Source organism: Paroedura picta, chromosome 13, assembly GCF_049243985.1.
Source record: "Paroedura picta isolate Pp20150507F chromosome 13, Ppicta_v3.0, whole genome shotgun sequence".
NCBI classification, from domain to species: domain Eukaryota; kingdom Metazoa; phylum Chordata; class Lepidosauria; order Squamata; family Gekkonidae; genus Paroedura; species Paroedura picta.
Genome location: NC_135381.1, coordinates 24,784,349 through 24,807,973, shown reverse-complemented (window position 1 = coordinate 24,807,973; position 23,625 = coordinate 24,784,349). Strand labels below are relative to the sequence as shown.

The 23,625-nt window shown below is 43.8% G+C and overlaps 1 protein-coding gene across 3 annotated transcripts in view; it reads right to left on the bottom strand.

The window, feature by feature from the left end:
- AFF2 (ALF transcription elongation factor 2) overlaps positions 1-23,625 on the bottom strand; it is a 417,511-nt gene that overhangs the window by 169,012 nt on the left and 224,874 nt on the right. For all 3 annotated transcript variants that reach the window (XM_077308979.1, XM_077308981.1, XM_077308980.1), the window contains exons 4-5: positions 18,065-18,109; positions 644-736 (exon numbers count right to left, since the gene is read on the bottom strand). In XM_077308979.1, coding sequence (XP_077165094.1) covers positions 644-736; positions 18,065-18,109 — 138 coding nt within the window. The remainder of the gene's footprint in view (positions 1-643; positions 737-18,064; positions 18,110-23,625) is intronic.

Sequence of the window (23,625 nt, the reverse complement as noted above, 5' to 3'; positions counted from 1 at the left end):
AGTGTCACCTGGTCAATCCTACCCTGGCTCCAAGCAGTTACATAGGCACTCTTCACTTGTCTTCTCCTGTACACCAAAGTGTTCTGAGAAATGCTGCCCATCACACTTGTTGACATGAGGGCTTAAGGTATTATGTCTAACATCAAGAATGTTCACTCCCCTGGTACTTAGGTTGATCAGCCCATAACCTCTGTTCATGTGACCTTTCTCCAGCCTATGATCTAGCTGCTTTCAGATCCAATTAAATTAGTAACAAACGTGTACCAATGCTGTGTTAGTTAGGGCCTTACCTGACTACCCCGACCAGCTTTATTTAATTATCCCCCCCCCTTATGCTATGAAGGAGAATCTCTGACGATCAGTTAGAGACAGCCCTAGGGAGGGTGGGTGGATGAGCAGCTCAAATGGGGGACATGGTTTTAAATCACTCTCTTATTTACCCACTGGCAGGGAAACACGAGACTGTACGCACTGCCCTAAAAAACAGGATGTGATCAAATAATGGCTGCCAATAGGTATGAACATGAACCGCACAGACACAGCTGGCTCAGGGCTAGTGAATTCAATCCCAGTATTTCATTTACCAAGAGCAATGGGTGGGTTTGGTGGCATACAACTAATATCAAGGATGCCCATAGCATACCTGCACTTTGTTCGGAATGGAAAATTTATTCTGTTCTGCCTTCCCAGGTGTGTGTATGGCAGTGAGAGGTGGAGGCCAGGAATGGGTCATCTCCTAGCAAGAAAAAAAAAACACCAGGAATGTAGTTTGCATTACATACACCAATCCATGTTTTCATTAACTTTGTTAACAATTTAATGAGTATTCAGAAAGACATTCGTTTATGTCTCTAGTGATACACTGCAATATTTTCCAGTTGCTGCTTTAAAAAACTAGTTTTTTAATAAAAGATTATTTTGTGATACAGAGAACACAAAGATTTAAAAAGACACAGCTATTTTGCATGAGAGGAAAGCATGGCAGTGTCAGCTTACTTAAAAGTAACACGGATTTCATGTCTAGTCTGATGAAAAGCCAACTCTTATCAAAATGTATCTTCTGAACTGGAGATGAGTGCTTCTATTAAAACCTTATTTGAAAAATTACAAAGCAACTCACAAATTGAATGAGACAAATAGAATAAATGTACAGATTTTATAGTATTTTTGGGAAGAGCAATGAGTCAGTGGTAGAATATCTGTCTGGCATGCAGAAGATCCCAGATTGAATCCCAGGCATCTCCATTTAAATTTTCTGGTAATGGAACAGGCTTCCTTGGAAGGTGGTAGAAGTTTTAATGAGTTTTTAAGACGTTTTTAGAAGTTTTTTTAGAAGTTTTAAGGAGAGGCTAGATAGCCACCTTACAGAAATGCTGATACTATGAATTTAGACAGATTGTAAATGGCTGGGCAGAAGAGTTTGTGTCCATGTTTGGCTTCCTGTGGCCCGGGGAGACGCCAATTACCACCTCAGGGTTGGGAGGCAAATTTCCTCCAGGCCAGACAGGCCAGGGATTCTGGTTTATTTGGGGGGTTGGGGGGGTCATCATCTGGACATGGAACTGGGGTCACTGTGGGTGGGCAGCTTGTTGTGAATTTCCTGCATTCTGCAGGGGGTTGGACTAGATGACCCAGTAGGTATCATCCATCTCTATGATTCTATGATTTGTGATCACAAAGACCTCTGCCTGAGACCCCAGAGAGCTGCTGCTGGAATGAGTAGACCAGGGGTAGTCAAACTGCGGCCCTCCAGACGTCCAGATGCAAATGCTGGCAGGGGCTCATGGGAATTGTAGTCCATGGACATCTGGAGGACCACAGGTTAACTACCCTTGGAGTAGACAATACTGATTTTGATGGACCAGGGGTCTGATTCAGTATAAGGCAGCTTCATGTGTTTATTCTCTGTCCCGAATTAAGACAAGATTCAAATAATTTCAAACAAAGAGATGTTTCCTCATAAGAATACAGAAAACGTTTTTCTATTTTCAATGATTTTAACAGATGTCAGGAGAACGGTTTAACAGACAAGTGGAGTTTCTCAAAGGCATGTTGAAAAACACCCATTCTTTATATTCAGCCTACAAGGACTTGTCCCAACAGGGAAGCTATGAATACAGCAGTAAACAATACACACAATTTATTTCAACTTATTTTTTATCAAAGCAACATCATCCAAAGGTGATTTTACAAGAATGGAAAACTACAATATTATGAATCATCTACTACCTTGCCCCATCACAGGCAATCAGTGGCATGTACTGCTGTCACAATGGTCTTCAGTTTTCAATAGCACAAGAAGTTGCCTTGCAGTAGCAAAGCACCGTATAACACCTTGCGCAATAGCTCACCTTGGCTGTGGCTCACCTTGGCCCATCCTCAAGCTGTAACAAATTGTCACCTTGACTAGCAGTTATTGTGCTCACAGGAAGTGTAAAGATCTTTCCATTGCCCTCTTATGGTTGAATGTGCAGGTGTGTGCCGGGCATAGCCTTGGAATAACAGGTGGGTTTACATGCTTACAGCTCCTAATCACTCTTGGCATGGCATAACCAACACAGGTCACTTTGCACACAGAATCTCCATGACTTGCCACCCTTCACCAAAGGCAGAATCATGTATTAAATCCATATGTATCTCTGAAGGACCCCAAGGGGAAGAACCCACCCAACAAATCCCAGACAATTTCTCTGCCCCACTCCAATTGTTTTTTTTGACATCTGAATTTATTGGATGTTTTGACACTCATTCTAGTTTAAACAATTGGTGGATACAGCCCATTAATCTTCATGTATCCCTGAAGTTCTTTTGAAGGGCTCTGTAGAGCCTGTAGATTCTCAGACACCACAAGTTTTCAAAAACAAAGCCTCCCAGTCCTCATAGTTGTTGAAATTAGTTTGATATACACTGTTGAAAGTTGTTAATTAATTGTGAACAAACAAAAAGATGACAACTCAAATGATTTGAAATGATAAATTAACCCCCTCCCTAAATGACCCAAGACTTTAATATGTAAGCATAACTACTTCAGAATAATGTATATTAGGAGCAAGTAGAGTATGACATTTAATACCAAGTGGCCAAGTAATGTCCTTCAGTGACATATGAAAATGTTACCATACGTCTCTTAGTCGTAATGCAGTGCTGAGCAGAATGCTCACCTTTGTTCTCAGCCTACGACACTGTATCTCATGTACATTTTGGGGAAGTCAGCAGAAAACAATAGAAGTTTTAAATTTGATTTTAATTGGGGTGGTGTGGGGAAGAAGAATAATTCAATTTCCAAATGTGAAAGCTTTTAGAAATTCTTTGGGTGTAATAAGAGCGTACAAACAACATGTATTAGGGCGGGATTATCAGAAGCAGGTCCACAAATCATCAGGATTTAATGTCAATTGGCTTGGACTTTAAAACAATTCCAAAATTGCCTTCACTGATGGATGCGACGTAGACTTGCTTTGTTCCTTACTTTTCATGTTTTAAATGGGCAGTTCTCTACATAAGAGATCTTGGGGTGGTGAGCATTCAATACTTTTGTATTTCTTACGTACAAGCAGCACTTTAAAGAATGTTGTATTAAAACAATGATGGCCAAGCTCTTTGGTATATGTATGAAAACAAAACAATATAGCCTACACTTATTTAGGAAGGACGTAGATAAAATTGAAATCAAGAAGGACGTAGATAAAATTGAAAGGGTACAGAGGAGAGTGACGAGGATGATCTGGGGCCAAGGGACCAAGCCCTATGAAGATAGGTTGAGGGACTTGGGAATGTTCAGCCTGGAGTAAAGAAGGTTGAGAGGGGACATGATAGCCCTCTTTAAGTGTTTGAAAGGTTGTCACTTGGAGGAGGGCAGGCCCGCCTTCCTCAATCCCAGCGTTCCCCCCACATCTACGGATGACCACAGTGGGGACATCGATATATTAAAACACTACACTCCTAATTGATGATTCAGCAGCACAACTCATGCCAAAGTCTAATATAGAATGAAAAAAGAAAAGTTAATTCTTTTAAGAAGTTACTAATAGTAACATATAATTTCATCTCTGCAAATCCAAAACCTTGGCAAGGTTCCTTGGAGTAAACAAAACAACTGTTCTTTGGAAGCTGTTTAGCACTGGCGATTGTTTGAGGGATGTGTGATAATTTGTTCCATCTGTCTAAGGAAGAATAAACAAGGAAACAAATAAACAAACAACTCCCCGACTTTATACTGATGGTTTTCTGTTTTATAAAAGAACGAACCATCCCCCAAACTTGGAATTTGCCCCGAGAAAAGAGCATAATTATAATTTACAGTTTTAAGACAGGACTGTAAATAGCCAAAGGTTTCAGCAAGGTCCATTTCCATTTCCAGATGCAATCAATTCCAGTTTCAATGGCCAAAATACAACTGTCCCCCTTAACACAAACAGGAGACGCAATGTTTCAAATGTGTGTGGGGAATCAGTATACTGACATATACTTCTGGATTGCATTGTACCCAGAGATCCTTACTTGTGTTGTACATATTTCATTGTTTTGTTTGTTTGTTCAGAAAATTGATATCCGAAAACAGCATAAAAATCTTCCACATGAAGTCTGACTTAAATAAAATAAAAATGTATTTAAATTAAATTGAATGCAGGCCGGATGGAAAAAAAATGTACCTGTGTGACTTTGCACACAAACAGCATCTTACCTACACTGGAGCTTCAGCCTCCATGCATGAAACATGAAAAAGGGAAGGTTGGGCTATAAGAATAAAGGTAGATTTAATTTGCCTTTTGGTACTGTCCATAGAGTTTTGCAATGTATGGCTGTGAACGTTGGACCATAAGGAAGGCCAAGTGTCAAAGGATTGAGGCTTTTGAACTCTGGTGCTGGAGAAGACTCTTGCGAGTCCCTTGGACTGCAAGGCGAACAAACAGTCAGTCCTAGAGGAGATCAACCCTGACTGCTTCTTAGAAGGCCAGATCCTGAAGATGAAATTCAAATACTTTGGCCACCTCATGAGAAGGAAGGACTCCCTGGAGAAGAGCCTAATGCTGGGAGCGATCGAGGGCAAAAGAAGAAGGGGACAACAGAGAATGAGGTGGCTGGATGGGGTCACTGAAGCAGTAGGTGCAAACTTAAATGGACTCTGGGGAATGGTAGAGGACAGGAAGGCCTGGAGGATCATTGTCCATGGGGTTGCCATGGGTCGGACACGACATTGCACCTAACAACAACAGATTTAATTTAATAAATTTGATGTACACTGTGCCTTGAGGTTGCATGCTACCATTACAAATTCATTATGACTGTTTCCACACCAGAGGTTTTGTGCTGGGCTGCAGGTTGGAGTTTGAGTCAGGGCAGGTTGCCCCGCCTCTTCCTGCTCCCAAATGGGGGCTGGGGTAGTGAAGTTCCCAATGCAAAAACAATATCTGTGAGACCATAGCAGAGATTGTGGGCTCATGTGATACCCCACATCTACTCCCTGCCATCTTATCTTTAATATCCAGCCTGATATCCTTGAAGTCATACTTAGCAGATTTTCTCCCTCCAGCTCTGGCAGCATTGCTAGCCACTAAAAAATAGGAGATAGAAAATTCATGGATCCTTCCTCAAGTTAACTGAGCACAATAAAGTATGAAACTCAGGTCCAGTTTACACATGCAACCTTTACATGCTGTATCTCAGTTACTGTGCTTGAACATAAAAACCTATACTTTGAATAAACTTCTTTTTATTTTTTTGGATTTATATACCGCTGCTAGCCAACAGGTCTCACGGTGGTTCACAGTAAAATATTAAAATTACAATAAAAACCCATAATCCCCATTTTACAAAAATACAAACAACGATGGCATTCTAGCTATTAACTTCTGTTTGTGCCACCAAACTCAAACTTTGTTCAGCCTTTACACATATAATCTGAGATGGAAAAAAAGTTGAGGCATGAGAATGAAGTTCACTCCGCATTGCATGACTCTTCCAGATGCAGAGAGCTCATTGTTCCAAAATGTCTTTGTCTACTGCTTCAGAAGGTGCATTAGGACATTTACTTCTCATGGGCTAGTTTGTTTTCTTACATGCAGGGAGCAATTGGAGGAAGTACATTCTACAATTTCAGGATCCTACAATGAGTTTCTGCTGCAGGGATAAACCATTCAACACATGGTAGGTAGAAAGTATCCCTTCAGATTGCCCATGGAGGACACTCCATTTTTAATGCTTCCCCGCATTCCAAAAAACATATAATTTCACTGTAAGGGATAACTAAAAAAAAGATAAAGAAAAGATGTATAGGAGGTTATAAATTAATGTATGGGACAAAGAAAGCAGGTTTCCCATAATATCAGAGCTGAAGGGCACCAGTGAAGTTGATGGGCAGTCGATTCAGAACAGACCACAGAAAAGTGTACTTCCCTCAAAGAGTCATTCACTTGAGGAGTTCACTGCTATAGGATGAAATGATACCTTTAAAAGACGATTAGTCAAATTCCCAGTGGCTATTAGTAGCAAACCCTGAGCTCGATAGCGCGGGCTAGCCTGATCTCCTCCAATCTTGGAAGTTAAGCACGATCAGTCCTGGCTAGTATATCGATGGGAGACCTTCAAGGAATGCTAGGGTTGTGATGCAGAGGTAGGCAAGGGCAAACCACCACTGAATGTTGCCTTGAAAACCCTGCAGAGTCACCATAAGTCAGTTGTGGCCAGACAGCACTTTCCCACACCATTAGTAACAAAGGCCAAATGGAAAGTCCCATGTTCAGAGGGAGTAACCCTCTGGATATCAGTGCTGGGGGAGGTTTGGGGCCCTGCTCACAGTTCTTTCTAAAATATATATATTACAATACTATTTTTGCGTTCTATGCGTTCTATGAAACTTTTTGTTGCTCCATATAGGCCAAATTTTTTAATCAAGAGCCAACCCGGTAAATGGTGTCCTGCTTTACCAAAGTTAAAATCTGGTCACCTTATTCTAGAGGCATGTGGTTAGAAACAGGATTCCGGACTAGATAAACCATTTCTGTTCAGCCAGAGTTTCTCTTTTGTTCTTATTAATTTCTGTCAGTTTTACCAAGGGGACAAAGACTAGACTGCATTAACAGAGCCTGTCTGTGGAATTAGTCCCAAAACCACTTAGTTCTACTTGATGCACTAAGCTGCCAAACCACTGCAGCCAGCGTCTAATCTGCATCTTTGCAAAATGCTCAAAATGAGCCAACCAAATCCTAAAGGATTTAAATGCATCAGCCCCAGCCAGTAGCACATTAGCACTCAATTTAGAATATAGGAGGATTCAAAATCTGAATTCTCCATTTACTCTTGGTTTACTTCTGAGTTATTTTGTATAAGCCATGATTGTCTTTCATTAAATTGGGATACTAAATTATAGCTTCAGGCCATTAAAGTGACATGCAGGACTGTACTGTAACAAAGAAAGCTTTTGCAACAACTTCTATTTATTTATCAGTATTGAAAATCCTGCCAAGTGTCTCTGTTTTGCAAGCCATATAAATTGCAAACAGAAAATAAACAGCTGTCCCCTACTTTTTCGAATGTTGCTTCATGGTATTCCTTTGAACAAACTGTGAATTGGATATGTGAAATAACTGTCGACCTCCAGTTACCATGGACAGAGGATTTTTATGATGTATCCATCAGGGCAATGGTCCCCAACCCCCAGGCTGGGGACCGGTACCGGTCCGTAGATCAGTCGGTACTGGGCCGCGGCTCCTCCTCATCCTCCTCAGGGGCTGCCCTGCCACTCTGCCGCTGGCTCACCTTTGGTGCTCTCCAGCGGCCGCCATACCTGGGGCTCCCCCTGGGTGTGGCACTGTGCAGCTGCTGCTGGCAGCGCCTTCCAGCGGGTGGCGGGAAGTCAGGGGCACTGGTGGGAAAGCAAGTGGAACCAGCGGGAAAGCAAGGGGCTCAGGTGGCAGCGATGTCCCTCAGCAAAAGACTACTTCCCTGGGCCTCAGTAAAATTGTCATGCGTTGACCGGTCCCCGGTGATAAAAAGGTTGGAGACCACTGCATCAGGGGATGCAACCTCTTATCAACCGCTCCTGCAAAAGGACTCAGTGTGCTTTGAATCCAGGGCTAACACAGTATTTTTGCTGCTATTTGCATAACGGTTCAAAATGGGCGGGACCCTTGGAATAGATCAATGGTTTTCAAATTGAATTCTGGGCGTTCTTAGAAGCATTTCTGCAAGATACCTTGCCCAATACTACAATTGACACTGTGAAGTCCCAAAGCAGCCAATTGAGTGTTTTCCACATTACTAAAGTGATTCTGTGGCACAAAAAGCCTTGGTCAGCATTCTAAGTGAAGTAAAAGTGCACTCCAGAACATTCCTGGAACCCTCTGCATTGTGCAAGTTCTTTGGCAAAAGTTTAAGGGTTCCTAAAGCCAACACATTGCTATGGAAAGGGTCTTAAAAGAAAGAAATTTGAAAAACTGCTGCATCATATCCACATTCCATATACCCGTTGGGAAATGTCAAAAGTGAAGTGCAGAGTGGAACCTTACAGGTTCTTTAAATGCAACCCTGCCACTTTCTCAGCAGTGTTTCAAAACTCCAGAGTAAATAAGAGGATGTTTTAGCGAGGGTACTGCTTATAATGAATCATGATTAAAGACAGAAATTAAGAAAACACCTTGGTGATCATCTCTCTATTTTCTTAAATGCTATGTCTTATACAGAGAGAATGAAGCACAGAGAGAATGAAGCACAAAATATTACGGTGCAGGAACCCAGGATTTTATGAGTGGTTGTGACTTCAAAAAATGGAGCGTAATTATTACTTGGGCACGGATTGTCTTTGTTGCCTCCGGCTGGTCATCAAACAATGGCAAGCAGTTCATTAGCAACAGTTTATCAGGGGGTCACACAGAAGAGCTGGACTGACGCCCATGTAAAGACCACCCAGGAGAACAATGATTATCACGCTAGTTAGCCATAAACAGCCAATGTTATGCATAACTCCAGCAAGTGTCAAGCAGTGACAATTACCAGTTATCAAAGAAAGAAGAACTGGAGTAAACCAGCCAAAGAATAGTTTCTTCCCCCTCCCCTCCCCTCGTACAACATGCAATTTATTATCATGTTCCAGCAATTACCAAAGGGAGTTGTTGATCTCGCTTTACTGGAGAGATACAAAGGCTAGCCTTGCTAACATGGCATTCTCCTTTTTACAAGGATCACTCGTATTCTAAGCAAGACACTCAAAATGACAACTCTGCTTGCAAAAGGAGACAAAATGATGCATTTAGCAAAATCCCTCCTCCCCAGCCACGGTCTTTTCAAAGAGGCATGCTAGTCAGTCTAATGGCTTCTGAGGACTGCTCTTGCTTTTCAAACATGATGGCTTCCTTGTAGTTTCCAGTTATCACATTAAGAAAAATGGTAATGAGGGGATCGTGACAACTTTTTTCTTTGGGAAAACAACAAAGGTGGAATTGCTCAGGCACAGAAATAGGAAAGAATGATCACTGTTTCTGTGGAGAAAGGCCTCCAGTGAGCAACTCGACTGCCTCTCTACTGTCTTGTTACTTGAAAGCCGGAGAAAAGAGAAAGAGCAGACAGCTCCGTGACTACATCTGAGCCCCACACCTGAGATTCCAGTGCTCTACATGGATCTCCCCTCTGGGCTGCTTGCAATATCACATTCCCCAACTCTTAGGGCCTCTTTGCAAATTGCCTTTTTAGGAGTGCGCTGAAGATGCTTTCAGCATACACCTTAAAGCATAAACCAAAAGTACAAAAAAAATCAGGGGTGGAAAAAAATGAGAAAGAAAGACGTAAACAAATCTCCCCATCATTGTTTCTTTGGTTATCTGAACATGGAAGTTTCAGTCCTCTGGCCTTCCCCATCTGGCCTGAAATGTTTTCCTAAGTATTCTGCCCCTGAACAGAATCTGAATATATTTTTTTACTTAATTGTTCCAAGTGACATTTCACTGTGGTGAAGCAGAATCTTTCACATTTACGGAAGAAGGAATTTTGGGCTGTATTAAAAGTATAGTACCCAGATCATAGAATCATAGAATCATAGAGTTGGAAGGGGCCATACAGGCCATCTAGTCCAACCCCCTGCTCATGAGGGGTGATGTGACCACTTTACCTTGCTCTCCTTAGACTTCACGGAGTATTGTGTTCAGTTTTGCGTATCACAACAGAAGAAAGATGTAGAGAAACGAGCGTGTCCAGAGGAGGGCAACAAAGTTGGTGGGGGGTTTGGAGACCAAGTTGCATGAGGAAAGGTTGAGGGAGTATGGCTTGTTTAGCCTGGAGAGAAGACAACTAAGAGGCGATATGATAACCATCTTCAAATACTTGAAGGGCTGTCATATGGAGAGGAGTTGTTCTCTCTTGCCCCAGAGAGTCAGACTAGAACCAATGGATTGAAATTAAAGCAAAAGAATTTTTGGCTAAACATCCAGAAGATTACATTCAAGTGGGTAGCCACCCGGAGTATTGGCCACCATGCATAATGGGTCAGAGAGAGACAGTGGAAGGAAGGAAGGAAGGAAGGAAGGAAGGAAGGAAGGAAGGAAGGAAGGAAGGAAGGAAGGACTGTAATAAAGTTTGAACTGAACTGAATTCCACAGGGCCTGTAAAAGGAAGCTCTTTCACCAGGCATTCAACTGAGGTTAATCTGACCTAAAAAATCTAATGGTTCTCAAGTCAGACCCTTCATAATCTCAATGATTCTAACCTTACTAGGAATTTTGTTAAAGTTGTTCTATTGAAAAGTGTTCAATTAATTAATTATGGTAATCTATTAAACTTATATTTACAGTTAGAATTGTTACTGATAAGTTGTGTGGCGACTGTTATATACTGTATGTTCCATGTAAGCCGTCCTGGGCCTTATGGGAGGGTGGTATAAAAATCTAAGAAAATAAAAAAAATAAATATAAAGACCTGGAAGCAGAGGCTTCTAGATCTTGTATATTTCTTAGAATCATAGAATCATAGAGTTTGAAAGGACCTCATTGGTCATCTAGGCCAACCCCCTCCACTATGCAGGCCACTCACAACCCTATCGCTCATCCACTCTAACCCGCCACCCCCTAAAGCCTTCACAAAATCAGCCTCTCTGTCAGATGGCTATCTAGCCTCTGTTTTAAAATTTCTAAAGATGGAGAACTCACCACCTCCCAAGGAAGCCTGTTCCACTGAGAAACCGCTCTAACTGTCAGGAACTTCTTCCGGATGTTGACATGGAATTTCTTTTGAATTAATTTCATCCCATTTGTTCTGGTCCGTCCCTCCGGGGCAAGAGAGAACAACTCCTTTCCATCCTCTATATCAGTGTTCCCCAACTAGTGGCAGAGTGGCAGGGCAGCCCCCAAGGCAGCAGCTGGGGAGGAGAACGAGGAGGAGCTGCGGCCCAGTACCAACTGATCCACGGACCGGTACCATTCCCGGACCGGGGGCTGGGGACCACTGCTCTATATGGCAGCCTTTTAAATACTTGAAGATGGTTATCAAATCCCTTCTCAGTGTTCTCACAAAACTTAAAGACTGAACACTCTGAATGGGTAGAAAATCTTGCTAGAAAATCCATGGTTTAGGTTGAGTCTGCAGATTAAACAGAGTGGTTAGCTGCTGTCGAAACAGTAACCTGGGGCCACATCTCTCTCCAGTAATTTTATAAGGAGCACAAGATCATGACATGTTTCCAGACCTACCTAGAGCTGCAAGCAAGTGGAGCAGGAAAAAACTGGAAACCTCACATCACGTGTTATATAATACTTTATCATTTTGGTTGGCAGTGGCTATGTGATCTTAGTGTATGATCTATATGCCAGGATAAAACTACATGTGATGCTAGAGTTCTGCAATTAAAACCCCAGACGCATAACTTGCCCCTTGAAAGCAAGATTTTTGACTGGGGATGGAGGAGTTGATATGGATCACAGCCATAGCACTAAAGATTTTTTTTGAAAACCTATCCCCCAGCATTCTTGCAAGATCAGAAATTAATCCCTGGGATGCTTTGAGCCTAGAAGAAGGTGATGCTCAAAGAAAAACTTGTCTTCCATTGGAGCTTAAAGGAGGGCAGGAAGGGGCATTGCATTGCAAGGGGACATTTACCGGACCGGAATGAGGACTTAAACAACAGAGATATTATTTGGTAAAAATCTGGCTACAGCTTTTATTGTCTTGCAAAGGAGCTTGGGTGCCGCATGGACACATCCAGCCATCTTGGCGCCAGCAGGCTGCAAGGAAGCCTTTCAAAGTGGCATGTCCGTGGCACAAGGCAATGCACATGTCTGGACCCCATGAGCCTACAGGCCTGCTTGTCACCCGCGAGGTGGCAGGTGAGTTGGGAATCATGTGAGCATCAGCCTCTCCTAGGTTCCCCTGCCACCCAGAGATGCGAGCCAGGTGCCTCTCCTCCAAACAGGGGATGGTCCAGTGACTCCACACGGATAATGTAACAACACATACAAAAAGGGGAATATGCAACCATGGTACAAATACTGAGAACATAACAATAACAATAACAATAACAATAAACGGTGGGTGGATGAGGAGCAATGCAGAGATCAGATATGAAAGAGGCTGAGAATGAGCTTGCACCCCAATTTAAAGGGCCATGTGTCCCAGCCCTTCAGCCTGCCTCCCATCCCATCAGCCAATCACAGCCAGTTAGGTGCATGGGGCCAGCGGTGCACAATTCGTTCTGTGGCAACAGGCTGCACACCATCCTTTTCCAGTCTCATGTCCCCTGATGCTGCAATCTGCTGCAATCTGGCTTTCTGTTGAGGAGATGGTGTGGGAGAAGAGAATCTTCCAATCCTTCTACAAGCAAGGTGTAGTGGTTAGTAACAGCAGCTTCTAATCTGGAGAACTGAGATTGATTCCCCATTCCTCCTCCATATGCAGCCAGCTGGGTGACCTTGGACTAGTCACAGTTTTCAGAGCTCTCCCAGCCCAACCTACTACACAGGTTGTCTGTTTTGGGAGAAGAAAAGTTCACAATTGTAAGCCACTGAAACTCCTTTGAGTAGTGGAAATCGGGGTTTTAAAAGCAGTTCTTATTCTGCCGAGTCCATAGATCTGCTCTTATAGCCTTTCTTTAGGGCCTCAAAAAAAAAAAAAAAAACACACACACACACACACATAGAATTTTGGCACCATAGAAAGCTTGGTCCCAAGCATGGTGCAAACTACATAAATATAAAGAAAATATGTTCACAGCAGTAATAAAATAAAGTGGGAATCTATATCCATGCAGACACACATTCACCCTACTTTCCTTCCCTAGCAAACAGAGGAGCTGAAACATTCTTGCTGTGCAATTTACTAGCCCTTTACATCTCAATTTCCACTGCTGATTTGTCTAACATATTGGAGATATCAAAAATATTGCCAGGCAAATGAAGTCAGGCCAGATTTATGATGGCTCACCAAGAACTCCTAACACAATCCTGATGCTGCACTATCTTTACGCTTGGCATCATCATCATCTATGCACCTGTAAAAATGATTAGTCTTTCCCGCAGAATATAAATTTACTGGGACAGATTCCATCGTATTCCGTGCCTAATTTGTGCACAGCTGGCAACACACGGCATATGTAAAGTAGGGCAATGTGGCCAAAAGGTAATTTCCTTGTGTCAAGCGATCCTCTTCCAGCACAGCAATTGCCAAGCGAGAGAAGGCTGAGGTTATCTACAGTTTGCTGCCCAGGAAGGAGGGAAGTTTAAAGTGACAGAGAATGCTTTCTTGTAGAGAAGGAGAGGGTTAAAAACGTTTCTTATGGTTTGGATTCTCCTTCTCAGACCCAATGTGATATAGTGGTTAGGATTAGGATCTACCATGGAAATTTGCTGGTGACCTTGGGCAACACACAAAGAGTTGTTGTGAAAATCAAGGAGATGAGGACAATGTAAGCTGCTTTGGGTTCCCACCGGAGTGAAAGGCAGGCTGTAAAAGAATTAAAACAATCACAAATCCTTGCCACAGTTTTCCCTAATATTTGGGAAATGGCCCTGTGGGTGGTGCGCTGCCCGGGACACGTCCAGTGTCTGGCCACTGCTTCCACGGACACACCCAGCACAGCCAGGCACAACTGCACTAGGCTGGCCCTTGTGGCGCCCGCTTCCTGAAACCACCTGTACGCTGCACAGCCCACGTCACCACCAGACACTGCCTGGCCACCGCCACTCCTCCACTGGCCTGCCTCCCCCCCCCTTCAAGAAAAGAAAGAAAGAGGCTCCAGCTGTGCTTGGCTCCCCCGCCTTCTGAGCTTCCCTAACCATTTGCAGAACACTTTTCTATTTCAGTTGGGGGGGGGGAGATAGCTGAAGACCAGAGTTCAAATCAATCTGAATTCCGCAGGATCCACAATGGAATAAACAAAGTAAGTGCAGATTCAGCCTAGGTGTCCAGAAAGGCTGCTGTCCACCTCAGACTCTGGAGAACAGCAGCTAGTCAGTGCAGAAAATGTTTAGCTGGATGGAGCTGAAGATTCATAATGTCATAAGGCAGTTTCCCGGAGCACAATGGAGGTGTGGTTATTAATGACCATGGCTGCCAGCTTTGGATGATTTCCAGTCCAGAGAGGATAACCAGTTTCTCTTGGTCTCTCTAATTTCCTGTTTCCATTACACTCTGGAGTGCCAAAGAGAGAATGTGGGATTAGAGTTTGTTCAAGGACTATCATCCAAAGAAGATCCACCCTTGGATTACTCCCACACAGCTGTGGGCTCTAGGCTGAGCTAAGCAAATTGAAGTAGTGTGGGACAAGTAGGAGATGCCCCTTGTTGCTGTGTTGCCTACAATTGGGAGCTGAATCCTCAGCTGTACTGATGTCCTTCTTATTGTATCACTCCGTGGAGTTGCTTGGGTGGCTTGGCCAGAGACCTGGATCTCCACAAGATGGGACTGTGCAGATGGAAGCAAGTTTGGTTTTGCAAAAGCTGACAGATCCCCTGAGGCAAGACACAGGTTTAGTCCTAACCTGAATGGTGTCCCTCAATGGTGCCTCCTGAGTTTCTTCTACTTAATCAAAGGGCAAAAGGAAAGTACCACACCTGGGAACCCTATTCCACAGAAAAGTGCCTCCATGTGCAGAGTACATGGAGATATGCTGCATCACCCTGGAAAGGTCCTTGTTTTATGAATATGCTCTCTCCGCAGAACTTCATACATCATGACAATCATAGAATCATAGAGTTGGAAGGGATCTCCTGGGTCACCTGGTCCAACCCTCTGCACTATATAGGCCACTCACAACCCTATTGCTCATCCACTGTAACCTGCCATAGAATCAGCCTCTCCATCAGACGGCTATCCAGCCTCTGTTTAAAAATTTCCGAAGATGGAGAACCCACCACCTCCCGAGGAAGCCTGTTCTACTGGAGAAACCACTAACTGTCAGGAACTTCTTCCAGATGTTTAGATGGAATTTCTTTTGAATTAATTTCATCTCATTGGCTCTGGTCCATCCCTTCGGGGCAAGAGAGAACAACTCTGCTCCATCATCCATATGGCAGCCTTTTAAATACCTGAAGATGGTTATCAGATCCCCTCTCAGTCATCTCCTCTCCAGGCCCCAGAGCACACCCACGCCCTCCCTGGGCCTCTGGGTGTGCTCGCCGCCGGGGGGGGGGGGCTTTCAAAGCCCATTCTTATGAACGGGCTTTGAGTCTAGTAAATAAATGCAAAAAGCAAATAAATAAAGGCATCCATCAAAACATACATCCACTGCATCTTGCTCTCATGCATGATAGCACCAGGGTCAAACAGAACATCCATACATTGTAAAGCAGGTAAATGAGGGCAAGGAAGAGTTTGAAACGGCATGGCGATGAGCTGTGAAGAAACATTTGCCAGGAGGCTTGTAGAAGATCTCAGAAGGCTTTGGCCTCAAGGGTTGCTATAGGCCAGTACAAACCATGTGCTAAAACATGACCCCCTATGAAAGCTTCCCAAGTTAGACTTTCAACCAGAAAGCAATCCTGTTCCTATCATTCCTGTCCCTTGCCACAATCCTGCCCTGGTTCTCCTTCACTTCAGCCCTGCCTGATTTGGTCTTGTTTTGCTCCCAAGACTTTGCCTCCTAACTGAGCAGGAACTTGGTCTTATGACATCTGCTGAAAAGTGGATTTTGACTGCAGAGTGCTGGGACAGAGACAACTGCAGGCTATCGCTCAACCTAACCTGGAGCCCTCACATGCAGGATACAGCAGTAGCTCCTCCATATGATGTGTGCTGACCTGCAAACTTTGTTTAACCCTTTGGAGTCCTGCTGGTACAGGGGAGCTCATGGGCTCTCTGGGTGAGCAAGGATGCCCTGGAGTTGAAAGGCAACTCCCACACAAGCTGGGCAAACTTCTGAAAGGACAGCAACTCCAAAGTCATGTCAGAGCCAACTGCACATAAGGGACGCACAGGGCTTAATGTTAATGTTTACTTACTCAGCTATTGAAAAGTGGCTATTCTTATTCATTCTTGAGTAAGCAAACTGCTTGGTTGCTAAATGACTGATATTTGACATCACATCCTTCCCAAGATGTTGTCACATTTGACAGATTCCCATGATTTACTCAACCGGGTAGAGCTTTGCTCTTCACTCAGCCTATGACATAAATCAAAGCATTTGAAATTCAGATCATACCCTCATCCTCTCACCACAAAAATATGCTTGTGGGCTTCTGAACACTCTAGACACTGTGCCAATAATCCAAATGCAGCCTTTTGGTCTGACACTGTTTATCTGCATCTGTCTGTCTGTCCCAAAATTTGCAGGGTGGCATAGAGGGTGGAAACAGTGGGATAAACCTGTTAGGAAGCTAATTTTTTGCTTGGTGCACTAGACTCCTCAGTTGCGGCTGGCACTTATTAAATCTATTAGTAGGGATTTTTGCCCTCCTAAACACCAGAAAAGTAACCCTGCACATAACTTACTCAGTCAAGGGTATATCCACCTGTTAATTAATTTACATATTCTCCAAGGTCGTGAGATTGAATCTAGCCATCAGAAGCAGAGAGGAGAGAATAAATTACAGATTTCTTGTTCATTTAACTCCAATCATTTAATTCTAATTATGCACAGGTTTGGTTTTGCTTTTAATTAATATCATACCTGCCCAACTATTTGTTCAAAAGTACAGAATGCAGGTTCCTAAGGCATGAACATCTATGGAGTTTCTCAGGGCTGAGGAGGACAACAAAGATGGTGAGGGGTTTGGAGACCAAGGCGTATGAGGAAAGACTGGGGGACCATGGTCTGTTTAGCCTGGAGAGGAGATGACTGAGAGGGGATCTGATAGCCATCTTCAAGTATTTAAAAGGGTGCCATATAGAGGATGGAGCAGAGATGTTCTCTCTTGCCCTGGAGGGACACACCAGATCCAATGGTATGAAATTAATTCAGAAGAAATTTCATCTAAACACTGATAGAGTGGTTTCTCAGTGGAACAGGCTTCCTCAGGAGGTGGTGGGTTCTCCACCTTTGGAAATTTTTAAACAGAGGCTGGATAGTCATCTGACGGAGAGGCTTATTCTGTGAAGATTCAAGGGGGTGGTGGGTTAGAGTGCATGAGCGATAGGGTTGTGAGTGTCCTGCCTAGTACTAGTGACTAGATGACCCAGGTGGTCCCTTCCAACTCTATGATTCTAATGTCCTCAGGACTGCACAGGAAGTCAAAGTATCAGTCTTTATGTATATTAAAAGCTTTCAGCAGTGAACAGATTTCCTGTGTGATGTTGTCGATGCATCTGATTAAGGACGGATGCAAGTATTGTCGCTTCCACCTGGAAGTGACATCACTTTCAAATCCATGTGATCACCAGGGATTTTTAAATCTTTTAAATTACGTGAGTCACTTTATATTCCTACATTGTTGCATAGTTCTGAATCCAATGACCATGTTCCACTAAGTAATACCATTCATAAGTTGTAATGCCCATATTGTATGTTAATGTCACCCTTTGTCTATAGAATTTAGGACAAGGCACATATTATTCCCCGGCCAATTTTGTTTTTGGGCCTGAGAGTTTCTGTTCCAGGATTTGAAGTTTAATACAGTGTACCAGGTTCTGAAAAGGAAACATTTCAACTTACCCGCAATATTTCCTCCACACAGTTGGAATCATTAGGAAGGTTAACCTATAGGGGAAAAACATAATTCAGTCATAAATTAAACAAACTTTGAATTACTTACAAAGGAGGTCACACTACTAGGTCATATTTAGGCACTGGACACATCCAATGACCATGATATGTCATTCTCACGCTTTTCAAGATATTTTCAAAATTAATCTCATAAGCCACCAATATATTAATGCAATAAGGCTTCCTTCACTATGAAATATAAGTTTCATATTTGTAATTTCAAACCTTCCTTTGTAACAAAGGAACATTCTATCCCCCCAAGAGGTGGTGCCACTATAGTAAAAAGATTAGACTAAAAACAATTGCACAGAGACCTGTTCCTTGGCCTAGAAATGGAAATTAAGGATCTATATATAGAATCATAGAATCATAGAGTTGGAAGGGACCTCATGGGTCGTCTAGTCCAACCCCCTGCACTATGCAGGACACCCACATTCCCAATCGCTCATCTACTGGAACGTGCCACCACTTTGCCTTCACGGAATCAGCCTCTCTGTCAGATGGCTATGTAGCCTCCATTAAAAAATTCCAAAGATGGAGTACCCACCACCTCCCGAAGAAGCCTATTCCATTGAGAAACAGCTCTAACTGTCGGGAACTACTTCCGGATGTTTAGATGGAATTTCTTTTGAATTAATTTAATCCCATTGGTTCTGGTCCCCCCCTGGGGCAAGAGAGAACAATTCCACTCCATCATCCACATGGCACCCTTTTAAATACTTGAAGATGGTTATCAGATCCCCTCTCAGCCATCTCCTCTCTAGGCTAAACAGACCAAGCTCCCCCTACATTTCTTCATATGTCTCGGTCTTCAAACCCCTCACCATCTTTGTTGCCCTCCTCTGGACACGTTCCAGTTTGTCAGCATCCCTCTTCAACTGGGGTGCCCAAAACTGAACACAGTACTCCAAGTGAGGCCGAACAAGACCAGAGTAAAGCGGTACCATCACCTCCCATGATCTGGACACGATACTCCGTTTGATACAGCCCAAATTCCCATTTGCCTTTTTAGCCACTGAGTCACACTCCTGATTCATGTTCAATGGGTGGTCTACGAAGACTCCTAGATCCTTTTCACACATGCTACTATATATACGATCTAGATATATGATCTATATATCTTCTGGATGGGTCACTGTTAGAGTATGTCTAAGCTGCAGTAAGGCACAGAGGTTTAAATTATAGATTCTGGTAAGAGAAGAAGAGCTGGTTTTTTTATAGCCCACTTATCACAACATGAAGATGTCCCAAACAGCTCACAAACACATTTTCTTTCTCCTTACAACAGACATCCTGTGAGATAGGTTGGGCTCAGAAAGCTATGAGAGAAATCTCTTAGAGCTAAGAGAACTGTGGCAAGGTCACCCAGCTAGCTCCATCTGGAAGAGTGGAAAATCCAACCCAACTGGATTAGAGTCAGCCACTCTTTAACCACTATACCATTCTGCAACTTGACTACTGTGGCAGCCTGCTAGTACTCATACAAGCAGTGCTACTGTGACAGCCAGCCAAAGGGGTGATTCTACAGTTTCCAAGACAGCAAAGATTAGATGACCAATAAGGTCTCATCTGGCTCCAAAGATGCTGATTTGAGCCTAGCTACTAATTTTGAACCTTGTTGTTTAGAAACAGACAATAGTGCTTCTCCACATGTATCTCCATCCAATGTGCTCAGTTGCTGGTAGAACCATCCTGAATCCCTTTACCGGAGCTGCTTTCTTCCCACTGAAGGGAATGGGCTTAGAAGGGGGTAACTCTGCTTAAAGGTAAAGGTAAAGGTATCCCCTGTGCAAGCACCGGGTAATGTCTGACCCTTGGGGTGACGCCCTCTAGCGTTTTCATGACAGACTCAATACGGGGTGGTTTGCCATTCCCTTCCCCAGTCATTGCCGTTTACCCCCCAGCAAGCTGGGTACTCATTTTACCGATCTCAGAAGGATGGAAGGCTGAGTCAACCTTGAGCTGCCTGCTGGGATCGAACTCCCAACTTCATGAGCAGAGCTTCAGACTGCATGTCTGCTGCCTTACCACTCTGCACCACAAGAGGCTCTAACTCTGCTTAGGAGTATGCTATTAATAGATCACTGCCAAATTTAGACTTTTATTTTGGAGAGAAGGAAGAAACCATATTATAATGGACAGTTGTGTGTATGGAAGAGGGCTGCGAGTCTACAGGTTGGACCTGAGGATTCCCCAGAATAGCTTATCTCCAGACTACAGAGATCATTTCCCTTGGAGAAAGTGGATGCCTTGGAGGGTAGACTCTAAAGCATTGTACTGCATTGAGGTCACTGCCTTCCCAATGGTTCCACCAATATTCCGAAGTTTCTCTGCTTGGATCTGGCAACCTTCCCTGCCCTTCCCCCCCCCCATCACCCACTGCAGGGAGGACCTGGTAACACCAGCAAGGAGAATGTATTAATTGCCATTAATTGAGGCTGAAAAATAAGGTGAAAAAGTACTTTGGCAACAATCTAGAACTCAAATGCCAAAGAAGACTAGATTTCAACTGTCTTTTTAATTGCCTCCCCCTTGGTAACAATTCTAATTAAGCTACTTTTATCTATCGATGTCAAGAGACATGGCTAAAAGTATTCACCATTGTAGTCTGTGGCCTTCCCTGATTCGGAAACCTGTCATATCTGCATGTGCTTAAACATCAAGCTTCTTAAACTGCTCACTAAAATGCAAAGAAATAAAGGGACCCTAAAATAACTCACTGCTATTTGATTTATAAATTACATTAATTAAATCCTGCATTTCCAGCAGTGTACAACTCAAGAACTACCGAAAGATCTAATTAAGGAAAAGTGGAAAGGGTTTTAAAAACGACAACAACCTAGTAGACACACTTGCAGACGCACACACACTAGCGGAGTGGTACCACAGAAGTAACTGTTTAGCCTCAAATTAATGAGGCGCTCTGCAAAGCAAGAATGTCCATAAATCCCTAATGAGGATTTTAAACACATTAAAACTTCCTAATACAAAGTGTTTGCCTTTGTTTTTATCCAATAACAAATAAGCCAATAATTTTATGCCTCTAAATGACACTATTAACTGTCATGGCATGTTTTATTTGACAATCACTTCATTCAAATACAGTAAAAACCAATTAATCTGCCTGCTGTGAAGTGTTTCTTGATGGCTTTTACATGGAGCCCCCCCCCCTCAAAAAAGAAATGTAAATAGGAGGTCAATGGGGGTGCCTGGTTCTACTTTAAAAGACATGGCAATAAGATATAGATTTTCTATTCAGTTTGCATTTCAAATAGACAGAAAGATAACCTCTAATTTCTGGGAGGTCATCATCAATCACATTGTGTCATCCAATTTAGCAAAGAGTTTCAGAATAATCATTTTACAATGAGGGGAATGGTCAAATATTTAAGATGTGATCATTGGACAAGGACATCTTGGTTCCCTCATTAAACTGTGGCTGGGAGATGGGCTTGCCAACCTCCAGGTAGGGTGTGGAGACATTATCAGACTTCAGAGATCAATTCCCCTAGAGCAGTGGTCCCCAACCTTTTTATCACCAGGGACCGGTAAACGCTTGACAATTTTACTGAGGCACGGGGGAGGGTAGTCTTTTGCTGAGGCATTTCGATTCTGCCTGAGCCCCTGCTCCACTTGATTTCCCGCCGGTGCCCCTGAGTTCCCGCCGCCCACTAGGGGGCACTGCCAGCAGCAGTTGTGCAGTGCCACGCCGAGGGGGAACCCCAGCAATGGCGGCCGCTGGAGAGCATCAAAGGTGAGCCGGTGACAGAGTCGCAAGGCAGACTCCGAGGCAGCAGCTGGAGAGGAGGATGAGGAGGAGCCGCGGCCCGGTACCGACTGATCCACGGACCGGTACCGGTCACCGGACCGGGGGTTGGGGACCACTGCCCTAGAGAACATAGCATTTTTGGCAGGCAGATTCTATGGAATTCTCCTGATGAAATCCTTCTCCTCCCCACCCCTGCTCACACTCCCCAGGCTGCACTCCCAAATCTGCAGAAACTTTCCAACCAAGAGTCAGCAGCCCTACTGGAAGTTCAGTTCTCTGCCTTGAGCTGGAACAATCTTTGTTTGTTTGGATTCTTATTTCTCCCCACTCCTGGAACCAGTATGTGGCAGATTACAAATAGCCCATAAGTTACAAATACCCCCCCCAAATAAAACCCCATTAAAATCAAAACAAGCACATAAAATTTCAAGCATTGCAATAAAATTTCCCCCTCCCCCTGCTAGCGCCCATTTTATCAGCTACAATGGGTTCTAATTAGAGTAAATAAATAATAAATAAATGTGGCATAACTGCTTCTCAAAACGGGTGGGTATTTGATATTTCTCTCTCTGCCCCAGCCTCAACCATAAATCTGGTGGAAGAGCTCCATCTTGCAGGCCCTGCGGAAGACAGAAAGATCCCTCAGGGCCCACAGCTCTTCCAGGAGCTCACTCCACCAAGTGGGGGCCAGGACTGAGAAGGCCCTGATGCTGGTTGAGGTCAGTTGAGCTTCTTTGAGGTCAGGAATGACCAGCAAGTTGGTACCCAAAGAGTGCAAATCTCTACTGGGGGCATAGGGTGACAGGCAGCCTGTCATGAACCCCAATCCCTGACCCGAGTTTCACCCATGTTACATGGGAGTCTCCAATGCTGATGCCATAAAACCATAAATCGCCTTTTGGTCCCTATCCTCCCTTTGCATATGAAAGCATCTGCCGTTAGAACGTGTTATCTCATCCTTCTCTCACTGACCTTGCTATAGTTTGTGAAGTCTCAACACTTGTAGCTTTTCTAGATCAAAGCAGGCACCTGATGGCCATGCTGAGAACCAGTGTACTTTCCTGCCTTTGCACCCCTCATCCCCCCTTCCCTATTTGGTCTCCTGTATTAATACCCATTGGGGGGCTATTGATCCTTTGTCTCTGTCAAGAAGTTTGTTCACTGAACTCTGCCTGTAGATGCCTTTGTATTAGTCTTTTGAATAAAGCTTCCTTTTGGATTTCACTAACCCTATGGTCTCGAGGACTGGCTTTGCATGGCCTTGACTAAGGTGTCTTCTGCCTGGTTCCTGATACAGTCTCTCAGACTGTGAAAGGCCTTAAAGTTCTAAACCGAAACCTTGAACTGGATCAGGGCAGAAACTGGAAACCAATGCAGCTGCCTCAGCACAGGCTGGATATGGGCTCTCCCAGGTGATCCAGCTGCAATTTCCAGATCAAGGACAAGGGAGGCCCATGTAGAGTGAGTTACAGAAATCTATTCTGGAGGTGACTATCACATAGATCACTGTGGGCAGGTGTTCGGAGGACAGGTAGGGCACTAGTAGCTATCACTGGCTAAGGTGGAAAAACACTGGTGGGCTACACTCTTGACCTGTGCCTCCAAAGTAAGCAAGGCATCTAAGGTCACTCCCAAGTTCCTAGCCTGGGGCACGATAGTAAGTTGCTTTCCGGACAAGCTGAGTAAAAGAAGTTCTGCCCTTCTATTCCCTGGCTACAGAACCTCCATCTTGGAGGGTTTG